This window comes from Caloenas nicobarica, chromosome 1 (genome assembly GCF_036013445.1).
Source record: "Caloenas nicobarica isolate bCalNic1 chromosome 1, bCalNic1.hap1, whole genome shotgun sequence".
Lineage (NCBI taxonomy): Eukaryota > Metazoa > Chordata > Aves > Columbiformes > Columbidae > Caloenas > Caloenas nicobarica.
Window position 1 is genome coordinate 151,872,557 of NC_088245.1, and position 16,378 is coordinate 151,888,934.

The following is a 16,378-nucleotide window of genomic DNA, read 5'->3' on the forward strand; positions in this document are numbered from 1 at the left end:
AAAACAGCCATGAACCAAAGAGAAAGGCATAAACCTCAATCTTCCCACAAGAGGTGCCCTCCAAATGTCATCCCTAACGTGGACACCCCATCAGCGCTCCCCAGGCACAGTGATGAGGGAGTCCACGGGAGCCTCCCCCCATGTCCCACTACACCAGGGTGGGTTTTCCTCCTGACCTGCCATTATCATGAGTGAATGAAGTTAACGTTTCATTATCATTGACACCGAGCTCCCATTCGGTGCTGGGCAAACCTAGAGCAGCTCCAGCAGGTATGGCTTGAAGGGAGCTCTGCGTAAAGGACGCTTAGAGACAGCTGGCCAAGGCGTTGCCATCATCCAGTTCTGCTCAGGAAAACATCTCAGAGGGATAACATCTCAGGCTGGATCTAACCTTTGAGGCATGGAGCTCCAGAAGAGGCCTTCAGGCTTGCTAGTTGTGAGAGGAAAGAGCTTTACCTCCCTCTTTGTAGGTACAAATCCAGCTGGTTATGACTACAGTGGCGTGGGTGTCCCAAAGACGTTCTCCATTACTTCTTTGGAGAATCCAGGCGTCCCTGAGGCCAGGCTTTGCTTTCCTCACGCCAAGGTCAGCAAGAGAGGGAGAATGCAATGGAGCCTGCCCAGCCCTGCCCACTGCCATGCCTGGACTGGGTGGGAGAGCATGCCCTGGGCTTCCCTCAAAACTGGTGCTAGTTCTGAGAGGGGAAGCTGGGCCATGGTCTCGCCTCCAGCCTTGTGCCATCCACATGCTCCTGTGTGACCTTCCCGCTCGGCCGTCCTTCCCTTCAGCGGCCAGCCCAAGGTCAACGATGCAGCCATTAAATACCAGCCCGGGAAAGCAAACAGTTCGAGCAGCTCTGAGGACATCCAACATGACAAAAGGCTACGGGACGAGGGGTTAGCACAGCAAATGGACGGGGGGTGGCTGCAATGCCTGCAAGGGACAGTGCTGGACACCGATGGGCAGCCCTGCACGGTTTGGTGAGGAAAATGGTCACTGATTGAATCCTGATGGACTACAGCAAGAAGGTGCTCAGACCAGCAACCATCCTGTGGGGCTGTGAGATATACATGAGATGTCACTAATGAGTGTCCCGACAAACTACTGCAGTGGCCAGGAGCCCTTCTGCAGAGCCCATAGAGTAAACATAACTCCATCCTACCTTGATAAACCTCTTCAGCCAGCCTAATGCTTGTTTTCCCTCACACGCACAAACTTTCTAAAAGAATCCTCTATTTTTTATAGCTGCACATGGATAGTGTTCACGGCTCAGCTGTCCCACACAGACGGCGTGTGACGGGAGCTCTGATTTCAGCTCTGTGCACCGACGCTTTCCCCTCCTTCTCTTCCAGCAGGTTTCTCATGTTTGGTCCATTTGCTGCATTCACACACACAGGCATCAGTGCCCTCTGCTCACAGCTTCCCACCTCCAGTATTTTGTCCACCTGAAGTGGCAGGAGACGAGAAGAGGGAGGTTCCCCTGGCCTCCTGTGTAATTTGGTGGGTAAATAAAGGTACCGAGGCCTTTCATCAGCTCTGTGCAGCCAGATTTTACTCACTGTTCAGAAAAACCCTCAAAGGAAAAAGTCTGTCATTACAAATCTTTGCTCCTTTCAATTCCAAACTTTTCCTCCAGCCTTTTAGGGGAAACACCAAGTTCTGAGTCAGTTTGTCTGCAGGAAGGTGGAAAATCCCCAGGTTCCCAATGGGAAATTTCTACACTTAGGCACGTAAGAAGGCGCAGCTCTTGATGGCCCTTCTCTTCTCATGTTTTCTGCTGCTGTTAAGCAGAAGAGGGACAAGGGAGGAGCCCGTGAAGGTGACGTGGCCGTGCCTGGTTTGGGAGCAGGCTGCTCACATCCATGGCATGCAGCACATGGCCCTGGGTCCTCTCCAGACCCCTCGTGGTGCCTCTTTGGTCCCGCCAAAGACATAATCAATATTTTTGCATGCTTTCTGGGTCCAGGTCTTGGAAGAGGGGAGGGCTGCGCAGCAGGCAGCCTATCGTGGGGCTTTTTGTGACGTGAAACAGATGGGATCCATTGAGTACTCAGGGATGGGGCTGAGCCACGTGGGTGATCAGGCTTGTTGCCGTTTTTCTTTAGCAGTGGTTGCACCCTTGGAGTCCTGTTGTCCGATTCTACCTTTATTATGTCAATTACCTACACTGCTGTCTGTTGTTTTGGATTTTGGGGGTTTTTTGTTTGGTTGGTTTTTGGGTTTTTTTTAGGCAAGCTATTTAATAAATATAAACCTGGAGAATATATACTTTTCAATTTCGAAGTCAAGCTGCCATAGAAGGAAGGTCAGGTTTCCTTTCACTGGGGCAACCGCTGCCTGAAAATAATTTTGAGTCTTGCCCTCACCCGCAACACAAGCCGAAGCTTCATTTCAGAAGAACGCTGCAAGACACATTTAAATTCATGCAAAGTCTGTACCAGAGTCTCCTCATTTGGTGAATCACTGTGGGTACAGAAGAAGAGCTGTGATTGCAAATGAGTGTCACATGCCGGCACGTTCACAAGCAAGGGGACACGTGTACATTTACACTGATGGGCTCATCTCCAGAAGGAATGAACCCACCTGCTGAGGTGGGAGGAGCTGTGAGCAGGGCAAGAAGATGGAGAAGATGGAGAGGGAGGGCAGAAGGGGGAGTGTGGTTCCCATGGCAGCAGCAATGGGGAGACCAGGAGCTGGTTTGCAGCCTTTAACCAAATGTGACAGGAGAGGCTGAAATGTCAAAACATCCAAAGAATAAAAAGCTCCTAAAATTTTAACCGTTCAATTTTGGGCCAGTTCAGTGTCAGGCTGGCTTAGCCTTTGCTGCCAAATCACCAGGGGGTTTAGGACTGAGCACTGCCATGGCCAGGATCACGGGTTGGGCTCCTTGGCTGGACTACGCTGTGTCTGCCAAGGAAACCCCCATTTCTAAGCATTTTTCAGCAGAAAAAATGCCTGTGCAGAGAACATATGCTCGTGGGCACAGGGTCTGTTTTTCTTGAATTGCCTCTCCTGTGGCAGTCGGAAGACATTTGCACAGAGCCACAAACCACAGGTGGAAAACCGATTCTTCTCCGGCAGCTCTGCACAGGGAGGAAAGAACAATGCCTGTGTGGTTTCTGGTGGTGATCACAGATCATAGAATCATAGTGTAGTTCGGGTTGGAAGGGACCTTCAAGGGCCATCTAGTCCAACTCCCCCTGCAAAGAGCAGGGACATCTGCAACTACATCACGTTGATGTGCATGTGATGGCTGAGGTTCGATGGGCATGATGCAGAGCAGCCACCGAGGGTTTGACAGCTGCTGCTGTGCTCAGTTAGTGCAATGCAAGAGCTCTCAGGGAGAGAGGAGCAGACCTGCTCAGGGCTGTTGCAGGTGTTCTCCGTCCTTTCTGGCTGGGGCTGTATGACCTCCGACATCAGGTCATTCCCTTGACACTGAAGACGGTGCAGTGTACACTTCTTTTCATGAATTCCAGCAACAGACCTGAAAGTGACAAATACAGAAATGCAAAGTGTTGCCATACTATCACAGGTTTTCAGCGGTAGGTGTCCTTTTCTGGTTCACATCCTGCTAATTAAAAATAGACTAGGAGCATAGATGCACAGGATGGTTTGTGTGGGAAGGGACCTTTGGTGGTCACCCAGTCTGACCTCCTCCCAGCGCAGGCACAGCTCCAGAGATACAGCAAGCTGCTCAGAGTTGCACCCAGCTGGGTTTTCAGTGTTTCCAAGAATGGAGGCTGCACTGCCTCTCAGGGCTCCTATTGCTGCATGTGAACATCCTAATAGAGATAAACTTTCTCCTTCTAGCCCACAGGAGATTCCTTTGCTGCTACTTGTGTTTACTGCCTCTTGTATTTTTGCTGAGCTCCTCAGAGAAGAGCTTGAGTTGTTAACCTGCTGCGTTTTCATGTTCAGTTATCACTGAACTTTACTAATCTTAGTTCAGAAATAAGGAAATTTAATTTAAATCATCCACTTAAATCATTTAGCTTCCTTACTCTTGCGTAATGTAGCTGGCACTGTTGAATCTAGGTTAGCAGATTATGTACAATGGCAGCATTAAAAGCAGCCAGGCCCTCACCTTCCATTTGAAATTTGACTTTCCTTTCCCTCAACCACCATTTTCCTGCCTGCCCTGTAATATGGAAATCCTGATAAATGTATTTAACCCTGTTGGGATGAAAGCAGCCGACAATGGTCCTCTCCCACTGAACTACCTCGTGTCTTTCTTGCCCTCCCACACATGGCTCTGCCCTCCAGGTTTTACCATCTCCTTCGCGCTGTGTGGCCACAGTGGGCGAGTGGCGCTGAACTCAGCAGAGCTTTAGGTTCCCCGGCCAGCGGTAGATGGGAACAGATGGGATATAATGTGAGACACAAGAGCATATGGGATCCTCACCCTCAGTTTCGTTAGAGTACAAACTCCTAAGTTTCGAGAGGCTCCATTTCGCCTCCTGTGCAGATACTTGCACCCTGCTGACTTCTACATCGGCTTCACCATGTGGAAAGAGAACTAACAACATTTTCCTTTTTAAGAAAATTTGGGATTTAATTTCATTATTAGTGATTAATTTGTTGTTTAGAGTTAGTCACCTACTGAAGTCTGTGTACTGTTAAATTATCACCTTTCTATAAGCGGTGCAGAAAATGCTCTCTTCATAAAGCTCCTGACTCCACATTTCACCAAGTCCAGTTGCTCCCCTCCATCCAGTTTGCCACAAGGGCTCCTGTTCAACACAGAAAAGGTTTAAATCCCGCTGAGCCCTGCTACTTTCCTCCCTGCTTTCCTTCTAACCTCTTCATGCCTCTGCTCTCGTTTCTGAAACTCCTACATGTGAACCTCCACAAACCTTTTAACCTCTGGGTAGCTGTCTCATGTTCATCATTTTCAGGCCACTTCCCAGACTCCTTGTCTTATTTTAACTTTAAAGAAACCTCCACATTTATCCTGGATATTGGTCAACTCACGGCGTAATGACTGAAAGTACCTTTCATTCATTCTCCTCTCCTTTCTATGGGAACTACAAATTTGTCAAATGTCTGTAAATCTTGCTTTTCCTTTACTTGGCCTGACTCCTATTTCATCACCTGAAAACAAGCTAAATCACTCCAAATTGTTGGCTGTTACACCAAACTATTGTGCTGCCTGATCTGAGGCAGAAAAGCTCAATAAATAGCTGAGTTCAGAAACTCAGCATTATTTAGCTGACCGAATAACCCTGCCGTATTACTCCAGCTGACAGGTTCCGTTTCAGCTGTCTCAATGTCCAAATAATCCAAAGCCTCTCAGTTAACCTTCCCATACGTGCCACTTTTAAAGATTTTGCCCCCACCGTGTGCCCTGTGAAGTGAGTGAAAGGCAGGACACACCAACAACCCTAATTAAAAGGGATGAAACCCTGGCCCTGCCGAATTCACCGGGGCAATTTGGAGATTTGGCGCTACTGGTGTTCGGTAAGACAGCAAGAGCAGTAGCGAACAACTTTGACAAGCAGCAAGGACACCACTGTGCCTGGAAGGGCTTTTTGAAAACTTTTCGGAACCCTTTTTAAAATGGGTGTTTCGAAAGCCCGTTGGCTCCGCCGTTTGCCCCGTGCCCTTTGCTTTTCCACCCACGCTGAGCTGCTGGGGACGCTTTTCCATCCTGCCCCTCCGTGCACAGAGCTCGGGGCTGGGCAGCTGCCTCCGAACACACCACAGCATCTGGCTGTAAAGCAGATACAAAACGGAGTTAAATGTCACCCATATGTCCTCCGCTCTGCCTCGTCATATACCTATATGGCAAAACTTTTCTTATACAATATTTTTTCTTGTGCTCTTCCCCATCTTTCTTCTGGCTTTTCAAGTGTTGTGCTGGAACGGGGGCAGAGACAGGCAGCAGGCAAGGCGGGGATACCTTCTGAAGCCGAGTTAGCATCATCAGAGATCACCTAAAAATTTTCCCCGCAGGAAAGCAGGAAAATATAGATCTTGATTTCCCCAGCTGTGCAACAAACACTAAGAGAAATGGTCACTTTTCCCCCACTCCCTCCCACTGCGATCACCTATAACCCAACAGATGGCTACAGGTTGTAGTAGAAGAATTACATCCACTATTTGCAGGTTACTTTAAAAAAAAAAAAAACAAAACAGGGAGAAACAAGTTCTCCTTCTCTTTATCTGCTCTGATAACAGCTATCACACCAAATCTATCGCGAGCCCTACAGGCACTGGGCAAAATGCGTAACTCTGGCGATCTGCTGAGGCATTCAAGAGAAAGGAGAAGGGCATTTGATAGGAACTAACTTTTCCTTGCCAGCCTCAACATCCAGTGTTATCAACACCCTTTATAAAGAATTGTATCTGCTGCGGGTTGATAATGGTGAGCAGGGGCTTTCATTGGTATAAGAAGTAATCTCAGTGACCTTCAGCAGAGAAGAAGGTATAAAAACCAAAGTGTTTTTCTTGGGGACTGTTCGGGCACCAGTTGAATTTCTTAGTTTCCGAGGAGGACACGTCTTGGGGAAATTTTGTGAGAAAATGGCGACTTTAAATGAAAAGAAGACCTGCAGTGAACGGATGGAAAATTTCCGTCGTTTTGTCTGGAATCCAGAAACAAAGCTCTTTATGGGAAGGTCCTTAATTAACTGGGGTAGGTGTTCATATGCAAGAGTCTTCTCTTCCTTCTGGTAAGCTTAAAAAATGGGGGAGGCAGGATGCGGAGGGGCTCTGGTACATAGAGAATTTTGCTTAATCAGTGTTTTTTCCAATTATTTGGGAACATGTTTTGCTTTTGTGAAATTCATTTCTAAATTACTCTCTGCTCAGCAGATCTTCTCTTATCACCGCGTGCTAACGCAAACTTGTGTCTACCAGAACGATGTATTTTCTGTTCTACATTCTGGGAAGGGCAGCCTTGATCATTTTAAGGAAGGTCCCTGCTCTTCCCACAGACCATTAAGAGTAGCTGCAAGTTCCTAGATGAGTTTTTTTCTGTTGTGAAACTCATGAATGTGCTTATTAGCCATTCTTAAAACCATGATTTTGCAGAAAATTGAACCAAAATGTGAGTCTTTCCACTTTAGAGAGAAGGAGGTGCTACAAGGCGCTGATGATTACAGGGAGCAGTTTCTGGTGGCCCCACCAAAACACTCACGGGCTGCTTGTGGGACACCAGCCGCCTGTAAGACATGTTATTCACACAGAGACAGGAACAGGGCGCTGCTCTACAGCTCACACCAGAGTAAAATAGCGAGATGACACATTTTGCTGAAGGCGTAAAAGGCAGTGAGGTGATACAGGTCTAAAATCAACACACCTGAAATACTGACATCTGTCATCCAAATAATCATAGAATAGTTAGGGTTGGAAGGGACCTTCAAAGGCCATCTAGTCCACTCCCCCTGCAATGAGCAGGGACATCTGCAACTAGATCAGGTTGCTCAGAGCCCCGTCCAGACTGGCCTTGAAGACAAGGAGCAACTTGTTTTTCTCAAAGAAATACCTAGTCTGTGTCACTTAGTCCACATCTAATAAGCAGATAAATGATCTTAATATGTGAAGTCACTTCAAGAAGCCACTCAATCTTTTAAGCTTTAAAAAATCTGAGCCAAGCACCAACTACTTCAAAAATCCTTGTAAAACTGAAAAATCTGCAGCCAAATTTTTCTAGAAGAATATTCTTTTGAGCATACAAAAGATGATCTAAAACACCAGTCCCTTTGCAGGGAAAACCTCCCTGGGGCCAAGGGCAGAAAGGAGATGGCCACTGCCGCTGGGACGGTCCCAGCCACGGAGGGATCACCACACTGCCTTGCTTGAAAAATTAGATTTTGCCTTCATTTTTTTCCGCAGTGTGGATCAGCCTGTACTACCTGGCTTTCTACGTGGTGATGTCGGGGCTGTTTGCACTCTCCATTTATTGTTTAATGAGGACAGTGAATCCCTACGAGCCGGATTACCAAGACCAGCTGAAATCCCCAGGTATTGCCACCACTGCACGGGGCTGGGCAGGGCTGAGGGGCATCGGCAGAGCCCGGGCGTGGGGGGGACAGATGTGGAATAAATCAGGTCCATTCTCCCCACACGATCCCTGCAAAGTTTAACCTCCTCCTGAAAACACGTTTAGGCTTAAAAAAAATCAATAAATAAAACTGGCACATTTATTTCATAGATTCATTTTTATACATTTCTATTAATTTTATATATTTATATTCATCTTAATATATTTTATATATTTGTATGTATTACATATTAGCATATCATATACATATTATAATTTGTGTATAAATATACACCTCCACTCCCCATGGGCAGGGGTCAGGCCCTGGGGAAACCCTGGTTTCTGCTCCAGCCCCCCAGGGGTCTCGGGGTGCCCAGCAAGACCGAAGGGCAGTGGGGTGAGCAGCCTGTGGTGGGTATTTCCACACTTACCAGCAGCATGGAAAGTTCCTTCGGAGAGCAGGACTCCTTCCCTGGTGGGATGTGCTGTGCCAGCAGCCGAGCACGTAAAAATAAGACAAAGACATGTGGGATTAGAAATAACGATTTGTAGGACATGAAGTGAGACCGGGGAGGGATGAGATCATATCAGTGAGAGATCATCAGTGTGTACTGCTAAAACTTCAGCACCTAATGGCTTGTTTTTACAATGGGAAGGAAAAAAAATAAAGCATAGCCCTAGAAATTATTCTGTTTGCCTGTTGCTGGATTTTGAAGTTTCTTTTCCCAATATTTAGTAAGTTTCATGTTTGCTAGCAGAATACTTCCTCTAAAATATTAAACGTGGCTCTTCCAAAAGCTGTTTCTCCTACTGCAGTACAATCTGTTTCTTTAACCTGACGTGACTAGCACCACTGTTATTTTTAACAAGTTCTGGGCAAACCCAGTGCGGTCGCTGGAATGATTTCGCAAGCCGTTCTGATAACAGCACAGACTTACGTGAAAAGAGTTAAGCAGCAGTGGAGGCTTTAGGGTTTTGGTTAAACAACTGAGGCCTGAGAGAATTTCTAAATGTGGTTAAATCCTCCCCAGCAAAGCCTGGGGATCTCCTATGCTTACAAGTCTTGATGCAGCACAATCACTATTGTCAATTTAAAGAAATAATTTTGTGCCTGGCACCTCTCCTCTTCTTTGCCTTCCCTTTTTTTCCCACCCCAAAGGTGTAACTTTACGACCCGATGTTTATGGGGACAGAGGACTACAAATTTATTACAACGTATCCGACAACAAAACCTGGGAAGGTTTAGTGACAACTCTTCGAACTTTTCTGGAAGGTAAAAATGAGATTTCCTGCATTATATTGAAGAAACATGCTGTCACATCTCCCATAGTAAGTCTGAGGACATTAAGTCAGTGTTTCTATTTGTCCTTCTGAAATCACAGATTTTGAGTGGAAAATGCATCTGCTGAAAGAGAGGAACAAGTCACTTCATGAATCTATAAACCAAACATGTGTAAACATGTCTATTGAAAGCAGAGCCCTGCTTCAGAGCTTTAACTATTTTTTTTTAAGTCCTGAACAGCCTTAATAACGCAGGCTATTAGGAAACTTGAAGGAAGAGGGTAAAAAAGGTCTTCAAAACTAGTCTCATACTGTCCATGACTACAAACATCAAAGTAATGTAGTAAGTGTTGTGAAGTCATTGCATAGTGCCAGCAGAGAGCACAGTCAATGTAGGTTAGGTGCTCCCTTTGCCTGTTCTTATCTGAATATATTTATGTTCCTTATGAGCCTTAATAGCATATTTCTGTGATTCTCACACACATTGTTAGGGATCTATTCCCTAACAACACACTGAAAAAAATTATATTTGAAATTGACTTTATATGAAACTATCAACACAAATTACCAGTCTTAATTCAACTTGATCTCTTTTTTCTTGCTTTGCCTGAGTATTAAAAAATATATATATATATTAAACTTTCCTCATTCCATCTAATCCCAACTTCACTTGAAGTACAGTCTCCCATGGTATAACCTCCAGCCTGATATTGGAATATATAACATACCTGGAAAACTTCAGAGGGGAATTTTTCTTTCTTCCTTCACACATCTAGCATACACGCCAGCTGCTCAGCATCTGAACATCAACTGCACCAGTGACACATACTTCATCCAGGAGACCTTTGACGGCCCAAACAAAACAAAACTATCCTGCAAATTTACCTCAGATATGCTTCAAAACTGCTCGGGCATCACAGATGCTACTTTTGGATTTCCAGAAGGAAACCCCTGTTTTATCATAAAAATGAACAGGGTAAGTACAAACTCAAGATGCTGAGCAAGAAAGAATTCACCAAAAAAACCTCTGATAGCTCGAGTCTTCACTGCGGAGCTGCTGTATCATCTGCTGCCATGGTCTCTAATCTCTGTTTTGTACTGGGAAGAAAAATTCATGTGCTTTCCCCGAGAGACCTCTAGAATTACCAGAGAAATGGCAAGACTTGGTCACCATCCCTAGGAAAGTAATGCAGGGTAAAGTGACCTTGAAACTGATTCTGTAAGGCTTTGGGTTTGGTTTAGTTTTGTTTTCATCACCATAGTGCTCTCATCCAACAAACTAGTACAAAACAGTGTCATTCTGCGATACTGTGATCCTGTGCTTTCAGCCGAGGTGTTACGATGTGACAGTAACTGAAGAGCTTTCAGAGAGGTGATACTTGCACATCTTATTTCTCCAGGCTGGAAAGAAAAGCCTTAGCAGAACCTGTAAAAACAAAATTCAAACCTGGTGGATGTTCCTTCAGTAAAAACCATCAACACTTTTGTTTTTTGAGATCAAAAAAGGGAGCCTTCCATTCTTCCTTTGATTTTTTCAAGACATAGAATCGTAGAATCATAGAATAGTTTGGGATGGAAGGGACCTTCAAAGGTCATCTAGTCCACCCCCCCTGCAATGAGCAGGGACATCTGCAACTAGATCAGGTTGCTCAGAGCCCCGTCCAGCCTGGCCTGGAATGTCTCCAGGGATGGGGCATCCACCACCTCTCTGGGCAACCTGGGCCAGTGTTTCACCACCCTCACTGTAAAAAATGTCTTCTTCATGTCTAGCCTGAATCTCTACTTTTAGTTTAAAATCATTACCCCTTATCCTGTCATAACAGGCCCTGCTAAAAAGTCTGTCCCTATCCTTCTTATAGACTCTTTTAAGTACTGAAAAGCCACAATAAGGTCTCCTTCTATGACTCTAAATACCCAGCCACAACATGGCATTTCACCCAGGTACGTAAGATGAGCTGATCTGTTTGCCAGTGTGTTATGCAGAAACACATTAAGCATCCTTTGAAGCTCAATTGTTTGCTCACTTTTATCCCCAAACAACTTCTGAGATGACCAAATGTGTTTTCTATTTCAGATTATCAAATTTCTCCCTGGCAACGGCACCGCACCAAGAGTGAACTGCACATATGTGGTAGGTGTATGAGGTCTGAGTCTCAAAAATTTGAAGCACTGCAAATCTTACAGCAAGTGAAGTGCAGTTGCGATCAGAAAAGCTACCCTGCGGCTCTGGAAATCGCATCATTCTGGCCAAATACCGAGAATATTTTCAGTTCTGTGCCCATTCTTGCACTAGCAGACACCCAAGAACAAAAGAAAAAATGCTTGTTTTACTTAAAATCACCTGAAAATTTGGTTTTGTGTGTTGCAGAAAAGAACATTTGCTGTTTGCTTCCAGCTCCCACTAGTGAAGTACACGCATCAGAGCAGCAACTTCAGTCTCTCTGCTCATTTCAGCAGTCCCCATTCACTGAGCTGCTATAAGAGAACACTTGCCCGCGTTTTTCTTAGCAATAGTAACAGCAGATTTCTACTTTTATTTGAAAAATAAAAATAACAGCAGTGCTGCACTGACAGCTGAACTTGAATTTTAATACAGGCTGCACAGGTTTTTGCAGCAGTAAAACACTTGCCCAGGGCTGGCTTACTACTGCCCAGCCAACAAAAACTTCTTACTTGCCGCACAGGGTGACGAGTCTCGCCCGCTGGAGGTGGATTACTACCCTGTGAACGGCACCTTCAACCTGCACTACTTCCCCTACTACGGGAAAAAGGCACAGGTGGGTGCTCCTGAATTTCAATATTACTTTTCTTCAACTTCATATAGGATTAAACGTATGCGGCATTGCCGCAACCTTACGAGAACTGGAGAGAAGGATAATTTTAAGACTTTATTTTGGTAGTGTAAAACTATTTTTCTCTTTCCGCTCCCAGCCCAGCTACAGCAATCCTTTGGTGGCTGTGAAATTTCTCAACATCACAAGGAATGTAGAAGTTAAAATAGTGTGCAAAATCATTGGAGCTGGAATTACCTTCGATAACGTTCACGATCCATATGAAGGAAAAGTGGAATTTAAACTGAAAATAGAAGACTGAGCAGCAACCAAGACACTACTGAGAAACACACATGAAGAGTGAACTTACCTATTATCACATTCACCTGTATTTATTTTCTATAATCTCCATATAAATCTACACAAATTACAGCGCAAAAGAGACATTTTCTGCTGAAAGACGACCCATATAGCTAGAAATCAAGATACCACTTGCAGTGTGTGAAGGAGGATGATCTCAATGTACATAACTTCCTATTCCCTGGGTATGGTATTCTGCTGCCTTCGTGCAAATATTTGTAAAAAACAAGCTTTTCGCTAACCTGCACAGCTATGCCTTCAAAGAAAATAAGTATAGAACCAAAATATCATTTTTGGTCACTTTCAAAACCATAATAAATAATTGATGTATGATACTAAATCTTGGATATTGAGAAATAATTACCTAGAATAGAAATCAATAGTTTGAAATACTAGCAAGTAATATAAGATTCTCAGTTTGTTTTGTATACGGTGTATTAATTACAAAGTATACTCAAATTATCTGTATCTGAACGCATTGGGGCTTTTTTTGTACTAGTCAGCCAACTCGGATTTTTTTTTTTTCACTTGACAAATCAATGACCACAAAAGAAGTGAACTTGAAATCTGGCCTCTAGCTTACAGATTTTATTGTACCACTTAACAACTTCTGTATAACTTAATAAAAATGACCAGTAGGACTGTAACATCCAGTTACATCCAGGTCAACTGTGTTCATTTAACTATTAAGAGTTTTTTGTTTTTTGTTTTTCCAGTAGAATAGCCCTGTATTACAATGATGAGTTCTGGGTTATTTCCATTAAGTCCAGGATAAACATTGCACAGAAAAAAATATATTCACAAGAAGAAATTTTACACCTTCACTGCCAGGACATTTTAGGAAGTGGGAAGATACAACAGGTGAACCCAATTTACTACAGTGGCATTCAGATAGCCAGTTTGCAGAAAGAATCCAGTTGGAGGACAACATTTCCCCTTCAAAACCACAAATGGCACTTAAGCCTTTCTTAAAAAAATTGGGCATTCTGCATTTCAGAAACAATAAGAAAATGCATTCTCATAGAAGATTTTTTTCCCCGCCCCTTGGCTCTTCGTGTTTCAATTTTTATAGTGGGACTCTGCCTTTCCTTTAAGAGACTGAATGAAAATCAATTTTACATCCTTGTTGGGACACAGGTCTCCTCCTGGACATCTTTTCAAAATAATATGGAAAACAATGAAATAATAAAATATTTTTGATAATATAGTAATTCGTGCTCAAAAGTAATTCATGGTTGCCTATGAAGTTTAAATATTGTTCATTTTCCCATCGCCCTAAGGTGCAATCGGTGTACTCGGCTCGCTCCCTGAAGTGCCTGTACACCAATGCGCGCAGCATGGGGAATAAGCAGGAGGAGTTAGAAACCTGCGTTCGGTCAGGAGATTATGATCTGGTGGCATTAACAGAGACATGGTGGGACAGCTCACATGACTGGAATGTGGTCATGGATGGCTATGTCCTTTTCAGGAAAGACAGGCCAGCCAAGCGTGGTGGTGGAGTTGCTCTTTATGTGAGAGAGCAACTACGATGTATAGAGTACTGTCCAGGTGTGGTTGAGGAGCAAGTTGAGAGTCTGTGGGTGAGAATTAAGGGGCAGGCTGGCAGGGGTGACACTGTTGTGGGAGTCTATTACAGGCCACCAGATCAGGGTGAGGATGTTGATGAGGCCTTCTGCAGTCAGCTGAGCGTGGCCTCACAGTCACAGGCTCTGGTTGTTATGGGGGATTTTAACTACCCTGATGTTTGCTGGAAGGACTACTCAGCCAGCCAGCCTCAGTCTAGGAGGTTCCTCCAGTGCATCGACGATAACTTTCTGATGCAAATGGTGGAGGAGCAGACTAGGAGAGGTGCGCTGCTGGATCTCGTCCTCGCTAACAAGGAGGGTCTGGTCGAAGCAGTAAAGGTGGGGGGCTGCCTTGGTTGCAGTGACCATGAGATGGTGGAGTTCAGAATCTCCTGTGGTGGGAGCAGAATACCGAGCAGAATTGCAACCCTGGACTTCAGCAGGGCTGACTTTGGCCTTTTCAAACAGTTGCTGGAGGAAATCCCGTGGGCAAGGCTGCTTGAAGGTAAAGGGGCCCAAGATAGTTGGTTAACATTCAGGGACTGCTTCTACCAAGCTCAAGATCAGAGCATCCCGACGCGCAGGAAGTCAAGGAAGGGAGCCAGGAGACCTGCGTGGTTAAACAGGGAACTGCTGGGCAAACTCAAGTGGAAGAGGAGGGTTTACAAATCATGGAAGGAGGGGCTGGCCACTTGGGAAGAATATAAGGCTGTTGTCAGAGGATGTAGGGAGGCAACTAGGAAAGCTAAGGCCTCCTTAGAGTTAAACCTGGCAAGAGGGGTCAAGGACAACAGGAAAAGCTTCTTCAAATACATGGCACATAAAACTAACACCAGAGGCAATGTAGGCCCACTGATGAATGGGGTGGGTGCCCTGGTGACAGAAGAAGGCAGAGTTACTGAATGCCTTCTTTGTCTCTGTCTACTCTGCCGGAGGCTGTCCTGAGGAGCCCCGTACCCCTGAGGCCCCAGGGGAAGGCAGGGCAATGGAGGAGTCTGCCTCAGTTGATGAGGACTGGGATAGGGACCAGTTAAGCAATCTGGACATCCATAAATCCATGAGTCCAGATGGGATGCACCCGCAGGTGCTGAGGGAGCTGGCTGAAGTCATTACTAGGCCACTCTCCATGATCTTTGCTAAGTCGTGGGAAACAGAACGGGTGCCTGAGGACTGGAGGAAAGCAAATGTCACTCTGGTCTTCAAAAAGAGCAAGAAGGAGGACCCAGGTAACTATAGACCGGTCAGCCTCACCTCCATCCCTGGGAAAGTGATGGAACAACTCAAGACATATCAAGGATAAGAGGGTCATCAGGGGCAGTCAACATGGCTTCGCCAAGGGGAAGTCGTGCTTGACCAACCTCATAGCCTTTTATGAGGACATAACCAGGCGGATAGATTATGGCAGAGCGGTGGATGTGGTCTACCTTGACTTCCGTAAAGCATTTGACACCATTTCCCACAGCATCCTCACAGCTAAACTGAGGAAGTGTGGACTGGACGATCGGGTAGTGAGGTGGACTGCAAACTGGCTGAAGGAGAGAAGCCAGAGAGTCGTGGTCAATGAGGCAGAGTCTGGTTGGAGGCCTGTATCTAGTGGAGTGCCTCAAGGGTCAGTTCTGGGACCAATACTGTTCAATATATTCATCAACGACTTGGATGAGGGACTAGAGTGCACTGTCAGCAAGTTTGCTGATGACACCAAACTGGGAGGAGTGGCTGACACGCCAGAGGGCTGTGCTGCCATCCAGCGAGATCTGGACAGGCTGGAGAGTTGAGCGGGGAAAAATGTAATGAAATATAACAAGGGCAAGTGTAGAGTCTTGCATCTGGGCAGGAACAACCCCAGGTTCCAGTACAGGTTGGGGAATGACCTATTAGAGAGCAGTGTAGGGGAAAGGGAGCTGGGAGTCCTGGTGGACAGCAGGATGACCATGAGCCAGCACTGTGCCCTTGTGGCCAAGGCCAATGGCATCCTGGGGTGTATTAGAAGTGGGGTGGTTAGTAGGTCGAGAGAGGTTCTCCCCCCCCCCTACTCTGCCCTGGTGAGACCTCATCTGGAATATTGTGACCAGTTCTGGGCCTCTCAGTTCAAGAAGGACAGGGAACTGCTGGAGAGAGTCCAGCACAGAGCCACGAAGATCATGAAGGGAGTGGAGCATCTCCCTTATGAGAAAAGGCTGAGGGAGCTGGGTCTCTTTAGCTTGGAGGAGACTGAGGGGTGACCTCATTAATGTTTATAAATATGTAAAGGGTGTCACAAGGATGCAGCCAAGCTCTTCTCAGTGACAACCAATGATTGGACAAGGGGCAATGGGTACAAACTGGAACACAGGACATTCCACTTAAATATGAGAAGAAACTTCTTCTCAGTGAGGGTGACAGAACACTGGAACAGGCTGCCCAGGGAGGTTGT

At 45.6% G+C, this 16,378-nt stretch overlaps 1 protein-coding gene across 1 annotated transcript; it reads left to right on the forward strand.

Moving 5' to 3' along the window:
* The first annotated feature begins 6,526 nt into the window (after window positions 1–6,526).
* Window positions 6,527–12,362, forward strand: ATP4B (ATPase H+/K+ transporting subunit beta). The gene is made up of 7 exons (XM_065658694.1): window positions 6,527–6,638; window positions 7,841–7,969; window positions 9,148–9,261; window positions 10,046–10,245; window positions 11,344–11,400; window positions 11,954–12,046; window positions 12,201–12,362. Exons 1-7 carry the CDS (start codon window positions 6,527–6,529, stop codon window positions 12,360–12,362), a joined length of 867 nt encoding a protein of 288 aa, XP_065514766.1.
* Window positions 12,363–16,378: the final 4,016 nt, after the last annotated feature.